The sequence below is a fragment of the Typha latifolia genome, chromosome 2 (assembly GCF_019914945.1).
Source record: "Typha latifolia isolate L0001 chromosome 2, TyphaL0001v2, whole genome shotgun sequence".
Classification (NCBI taxonomy): domain Eukaryota; kingdom Viridiplantae; phylum Streptophyta; class Magnoliopsida; order Poales; family Typhaceae; genus Typha; species Typha latifolia.
In genome coordinates this window covers 12183437-12190504 of record NC_133087.1, presented here as the reverse complement: position 1 = coordinate 12190504, position 7068 = coordinate 12183437, and the positions used below count along the sequence as shown (strand labels likewise).

Here is a 7068-nt window from a genome sequence, read left to right as displayed (position 1 = left end):
TGAGTTCAAGTCATCCCGTTCGAACGCACCTAGGCCGCATTCGAACGCACCAACAAAGTTTGATAAAATTGGATTTTCGTGAGTACGGATAAAACTTGGATTTGGTTCTATCTTGGAGATCATATATAAGGATTGTGATGCCCTATCTTGAGGGAGGTTGAAGAAGCATTATTGAAGGAGACTTCTTGAGGTTACATCGGTTCTTCAACCAACAAGGTTTCACTTATCTACAAAACTTAATCTCTCGTCTTAAGGGTTATCTAGACGAAAGATCAATCTTGAGGGTTACTGAGGTTGGAATTCAATCACGAGAAAGTAGTGAATCGTGGGTTCTAGTGAGCAAGATTGAGAGGAACAAAGTCGTTTGGATCGAGGGGTTGTTTTGTGAGTCAGTCTTATAACTGCTACTATTCTAGTGATTGGTTTTGATCCGAGTTTGAATTCGTGATTTTTTCCCGTTTGGATTTTTCCACGTTAAAATCTTGGCGTTCATCTCTGCTTTCGTTCTTAATATTTCTACGGACTTTTACTTAAGCGAACGAGTGATATCATTGCCTAGTATTTAGATACATACTTGTGTCTAGAGTTTTTTTCACCATAGTCGTTACCTCCATCTCTTCCTCCTTTGGCAAGCCGTCACCACCACCACCACCAACTCCCTTGGCAAGTCGCCGTAGCCGCTGCCTCCATCGACCTCTTCCTCCTCTTTTGGTAAGCTGTCGTCGTCGCTGACGCCTTCTCCAATCAAGCTCGAACTTAGGCTCAAGCTCGAGTTGGCTCAAACTTGGGCTCGACTCAATTTGAGTTGAGCCAAACCTGAACAACAAACTAGGCTCAAAATTAATTTTCAGCCGAGCCTGAGCTAAATTTGACTCGCTCAGCTCAGCACGTTTACACCTAGTGCTAGCCTTCTTGCCATGGTCCTCATTTCGGTTAGAGCTTGAGCATATGCTAAAGCAGTGTAACCATCAAAAGGTTTTTAATTGGGCTATTTTTTATATTTTTTTTGGCTCTTATAGAGACTTTCATCCTGAGAAATATTCAGTTAGATCTATTTTCATATATTAAGCTCTGTAATTGTGTCTCTAACGTCATAATATATTGACATTTCTCTAAAATGAAAAATAGTAGAAAGCATTGTCCATGAAACAAATCCATTGCACGCGCATTCATGTGCCAACAAAATAGAGTAGCAACACTTCTTATTGATCTTAAAAGCCTTTACAAAATTTCCATCTCAAAGCAAAGATAGTGAAGGGTAGATGAAGTACCGTGTGGCAAATGGCAAGATGTACGAGTCTATAAACCTATGCCTACACCAAAGAAGAAGAGGAAAGGGTAGATGTCATGTCAAGTCGCTGTTAGCCTTGTCCCGTTATTAAATTCTCCTCAGTATTAAACGTCAACATCATCGTCCCCCCCACCATTCTCTCTCTCTCTCTCTCTCTCTCTCTCTCTCTTAACTTCTCTCACATCCCAAGTCTTCCCTTTTGGCCGTTGGATGGATATATGGTATCTTTTCTTACTGGGATTCAAAAGTACTCTCCTCTCTATAAAGAGGTGTTTATTCTACTATTCTGGCTGCAGTGAAAGAAAGGAGTGTGAGTATATCATATATATTTACTACTTGAGCAGAAGAGAGGAAAGCACACTAATGTGGGGGGTTGGAAGAGATTTATAGAGGGACAGAGAGGAGGTAGATTTTAATGCCGGTGAGAGGTCTCCCATATAAAACTCTAGTCTCCCTCACTACCATCTCTATCTTAGTCCTCTCACTCTCTTACTCTGTGCAGAGAGATAAACTTGTTCCTGTTCCTTTTTGATCCTTCAAACAGCAACGGCAAACAGTACCAGACATGACTAAAGACGAAGACTTTAAGCTCCTCAAGATCCAGGTATCACTCTCTCTTTCTCTCTCTCTGGTCATCCATCTCATGATGTAGCTTCAAAGAGCTACTTGTATCTTTGCAGACCCACATTCTCAAGGTGAACATAGACTGTGATGGTTGCAAATTGAAAGTAAAGAAGCTGCTCCAGAGAATCGAAGGTACTTAACTAGCTTGATTTCTCCTCCTCTTGTGGGGTCTTATTGACTTTGCTTGATATGGTTTTCCTTCTCTTTAATTGTGTCTTTTAGAACCCCTTCTACTTCTCCCTCTTTGCTAGTGTGCACTTCATAGAAGCAAGAAATTTGCTCAGTTGCATGCATGTTATATACAGCTTTTTGGCAGCTTAATCTGTATAGAAAGGTCCTGAGGGCTCTTCTTCAAAGCGGAACATCTGCCCTGTGAAGCCCCTTTTTACTTTGTGTCATTCTTCCTTCTGGTTAACTTTTCCTTCAAAGGCTAAAACCAACCAATTAATAGTTTTCTTCTTTGTTTTTCTGAATAATGCCCATTTCTTTTTCAGCGCTTTGGGCCACACTGAAATTTTCATCCAAGAGTGTAGGAGTAAGTGAGACAGAAGACAAATCTGACCACTGATTTCTTTTCTTGTGGAATTACCCTCCCAAGTTGTATCTAAACTTCACCTTTTTACTTACTTTCCTAAACTACGGACATTTCCCTTTCAACTCATTGAGCACCTCTGAGATTTGCGGCCAGAAGATATATAAGACTCAGTGAGACAGCAGATAAATCTGACCACTGATTTTAGCTAGTCTTATAGTTGTAACTTGTATCAGGTCAAGGTATCCATAACTTTGCAGATTGCAGAAAAATCTGATCACTGACTTCTTATCCTTGTGATGTTACCATCTCAGTTTATCTGTCATTCTTACAAATTTTAATTTTGTTATTTTGATCCAGGCGTCTACTTAGTAAGCCTAGATGTTGAGCACCACAAGGTGCAAGTCACTGGAAATGTGGACTCTGAGACTCTGATCAGGAAGCTGGCCAGATCAGGCAAGCATGCAGAGCTCTGGTCTCAGAAGAGCAGCAACCAAAATCAACACAAGCCAAACCAACAAAAACAACAGAAGCAACCAGCCCAACCCATTAAAGATGGCAACAAGAATAACAAGGACCAGGGCAAGCAAGGCCTCATGGAAGGTCTCAAAGCCTTCAAAAGCCAGCACAACAAGCTTCCTCCATTGAGTTCTGATGAGGAAGACTTTGATGATGATTATGATGATGAAGAAGAAGATGATGAGCTGCGATTTCTCGACAATAAGATGAACCAATTGAATCTCCTAAGGCAGGCAAATAATGCTAAGAAAATAAACAATGGGAATGGCAATGGCAATGGAAATGCTGGTGGAAATGGCAACAATGGAGGAGCTGGGAAGAAGGTGGGAGGAAACCAAAACCAGATGAAGAATCCTAATGGGTCAGAGCAGAAATGCATTAATGTTGCAGCTAACAGTAAGATGCCCAATGGGGCACATTTGGGGGTTGGCAACCAAAGTGCAGGGGATGGTAAAAGGGTGAATGGCATCAACGGCATGATGGGCCTTCATGGCCATGGAGGGAACAATGGTGGGGGATTTCCAGCAAATGCCTTCCCTGGGTACACAGGCACAAGCTTCCCATCAAATGCTGGTGGATATGGAGGCGGACAGCAACAACCACAACCCATGATGATGAACATGCATGGGTACCAGACCCATCCATCATCCATGATGAATAACATAAGGGGACTGAGCACTAACATGATGATGCATGACAGTAGATACATGCAACCTCAGGTGATGTATAATAGGTCCCCTCAGATCACCCCTTATACTGGTTACTACCCCTGCTACCCAAGTCCTTACTATTACAACCACCAGTCAGAGAATGGTGACTATGGTGCCCATCTTTTCAGTGATGAGAACACCAATAGTTGTGTAGTGATGTAAAAGGATAAAAAGACTCTTTAGAGTTGTTGCTAGTGCTACCTTTTCCTTTTAACTGTTGTTTGGTAATTCTTATTAAGGGGGGGATCCTATGAATGTGTGTTGACTTTATGGTGGTGTTTGAAACTGAGGCAATCTTGGATATTTATCCCAAACAGTGATCAAACATCTTTATATGTAATACTTATCTTGTGTTTTCCACTGTCTTTGTTTTCATTGACTAGTATTGGTTTTATAGGGGTTTGGGTGTCCGTGCTTGTGGACCTCTATGAGCTCTAATTACCATCCCCATGTGAATTAGAAAGGTGAATGTGATAAATTAACCCTGAAAAAAGTTGGTCAGAAGTGCTAGTCAACATTGGATTACTACCATACTGACTGACTTTGTCCAGCACAATTATCCAAGGGAAATCATGACATACGAGTGGGTAGCTGGCAATATCACATATGGACATTATTTACTTTTGGGAATTTGGTAAAGGGGATGGATATTTTCTTTAGAGTGCACAATTCCCGAGACAAGTGTTCTAGAATAAAATGACAAAGAGGAGTGCAGAGCCAAAATAATGGAGTTTATGAGTAGATTAATTTGCGTAAAAATGTTTTCAAATATAACTAAACAAAGATACAACAAACATGCACACCTGCAACTTTATTTACCTAAAAATGGTCAACTTACTGGGATGGTGCAGATCCACAGTTCCCAAAGTGGCTGGAAAAGAACTACAGGGGACAAGGATTAGGAAGCCATGATCAAACCAAGATGCCATTCCTTTTTAAGAAGTCCCATTTAAGAGTAAAATTTTCTTCTTTCTCTAGTCAACAAGGTTCCAGGTTAGAGAGATGGAGGGATGTCAGCAGTGTCTCCCCCTTGAAACTTGAAAGCCATCCAAAGAAGGGTACAAATGGTAGTTCCCACCATCCATGTGACACCCACAAAAAGAGGAAGAGTGGACAAAAGCTAGGGTTAGCTGAGAGCATGTAAAGATGAGCACAGTAAACCATACGCAAAAAGATCTAATTAAGGGTATGCTTTTCACCTGCCTTTTAGTACAGCGAATATGATGACAGCGAGAGGGTGAGGAACTGAGAAATATAAGGGGGTTTATGAGACAATGAGAGCAACTGCTGGAGGAGCAACAGAGTCATTGCCTTTTGAATTTCTCAGGTATGAAGCACAGAGTGATTTGTGCTAACATCTTGTACATGAACAGAAAACTTTACATGGTCAAAAAAAAAAAAAAAAAAAAAGAAAAGAAAAGAAAAGAAAAAAGCCTGGAACTTTGACCAGTGGGTCATAACTCATAATATTCAAAAGGACAGACCAAAGTTACCCATAAGTAGGCAGCAGTAGATTTACTAAAATCAAACTAACAGCATAATCTTTTTAATCTTTTTTCTTCCGTAATTAATACCAGCATAATCTTTTTATTCCTTTTTCTTCCGTAATTAATACCAGCATAATCTTACAAGGGATTAATGGCAACACTCAGTATGATAGTAAGACTTGATAACATGCCAGAAATGGGGATAACGAATAAGGCTAAGGCTGACTGAGCCACAACTTATTACTAGTAGGGCCCGTCTCAAGTTATAAAGTATAATTCTAATAAATAGAGGCTCTAAGTTTAAAAAAGAGAAGATAATTATAGCTATTGGGGGCCATGGCTTCCCCTGGATGAATGTGGCTCTGATATGTAAAGCTGCATACGTCTTGTTCCCTATCCTGTGCGAGTCTCGTACATTAAGATTTTGTTTGATTAGTGCATAAAGTTTTTTAATAATAACTTTATATACACATCTTAAATATAAATTAAGTATATTTATAAATTTATTTATATTTTATTATTTAATTGTAAAACATTATAATTATTTGAATAAGTTTATGCAAGAATTTATATTTAGTTACTAAGTATGAATAAGTATGATTGTAATAGAAATCTTGCTTAGAAAATATGCATAATATTATTACACCCTCTAATTGTGATAATATTTTATATATAATTTATTACATGACTTACCTTATACAAAGTCTGATCAAAATATATATATGTAAGTGTTTTGTTGTAGAATATATTTAATAGAATCATAATTCATGAATAAATGTATCTTATGCATGAACCAAATGCCACCTAAAATAATATCATTTAAATATAAGAGCAACATTAATTACTCTTAGGTTTTTAAGTGTGATAAATGTGTACAAAATATTCTAAGTATTTTTATACACACATATAAATATATATACAAGTGTTGGTAAGATTGGTTTGAAGATTTTCAAACTTTGAAGTAAATAAGTCGTGACATTCGAAGTGCATTCAAACGTGCCCTAGAAGACGTTCAAAGTCAAAGAGGCACAATTTTGGTCGTTTGAATATACTTTAGCTGTGATTCGAAGTCGTTTGAATTTACATAGACATAGTTTTGGCCGTTTGAATGCATCCTAACTATCGTTCAAAGTTGTTCAAAGATAAAGACTCAAGTTAGGTCATTCGAATGGGGTCGAGAATTTTAAAAAAAATCTAGGAATCCGTGAGACTTGATTTGACAAGGATTTGGTCTTATCTTCATAAGGTATATAAGGGTTAGGATCCTTTAACCCTAGAGGTCGTCAATTATTAGTTTAAGAAGAAGCTTTCTTTAAGAAACAATATTTTTCACTGATAGAACTTTTGAACATCTTCTACACATGAAAGTATTCGCTTTAAGAGTTACTAAGACAAAAGATCAATCTTGAGGGTTACCGAGATTGAAAATCAATCATGAGAATCATTGAATCGTGGGGTCTAGCAATCAAGATTGTGTCAGATAAAGTCATGGGGATTGATGGATTATCTATAAGTTAGGCTTGTAAACCGTTACGATTTATTAGTGATTTGTTTGATCTGAATTTGAATATGTGATTTTTTTTTATCTGTTTGTGAGTTTTTTCACGTAAAAATCTTAGTGTTCATCTTTGCTTGATTTATTGATTATTTATCCATATTTTATTTACTTAAGCAAATGGTTAGGAATCATACCTAGGGTTTAAATATAGGCTTAATTATATTTTGCCCGCTTATACTATAAAAGCATAAAAATACTCTTTTAGAATTTTAAAATGTTGCAACCCCTTAGACGTCGTTAACAGAAGTTCTAAAATTACGTTTCTATCCCTTTGTAGTTGGAGGAAATTTTTAGGATTTATTAGCTGAAAATATAAATTTACCTATCTACCCTTACCTACCACTAAC

At 37.8% G+C, this 7068-nt stretch overlaps 1 protein-coding gene across 3 annotated transcripts; it reads left to right on the top strand.

Moving 5' to 3' along the window:
• The first annotated feature begins 1492 nt into the window (after positions 1-1492).
• On the top strand, positions 1493-4036 carry LOC140781489 (uncharacterized). 3 transcript variants are annotated; one of them, XM_073127474.1, is made up of 4 exons: positions 1493-1712; positions 1794-1895; positions 1972-2047; positions 2808-4036. In XM_073127474.1, the coding sequence occupies exons 2-4, from the start codon at positions 1857-1859 to the stop codon at positions 3836-3838; spliced, it is 1146 nt and encodes a 381-aa protein (XP_072983575.1). In that variant the 5' UTR covers positions 1493-1712; positions 1794-1856; the 3' UTR covers positions 3839-4036. The 3 variants fall into 3 exon arrangements, with proteins under 3 accessions (XP_072983575.1, XP_072983573.1, XP_072983576.1); XM_073127475.1 differs by having other exon boundaries at positions 1586-1719; XM_073127472.1 differs by having other exon boundaries at positions 1541-1895.
• The last annotated feature ends 3032 nt before the right edge of the window (positions 4037-7068 follow it).

What these genes read in the sequence shown, in the direction of transcription:
- LOC140781489 (XM_073127474.1), top strand. Translation starts at nt 1,857, where the DNA reads ATGACTAAAGACGAAGACTTTAAGCTCCTCAAGATCCAG. An exon ending in TTAAGCTCCTCAAGATCCAG is followed by an intron (nt 1,896 to 1,971) that starts GTATCACTCTCT and finishes GTATCTTTGCAG; the next exon opens with ACCCACATTCTCAAGGTGAA. An exon ending in GCTGCTCCAGAGAATCGAAG is followed by an intron (nt 2,048 to 2,807) that starts GTACTTAACTAG and finishes ATTTTGATCCAG; the next exon opens with GCGTCTACTTAGTAAGCCTA.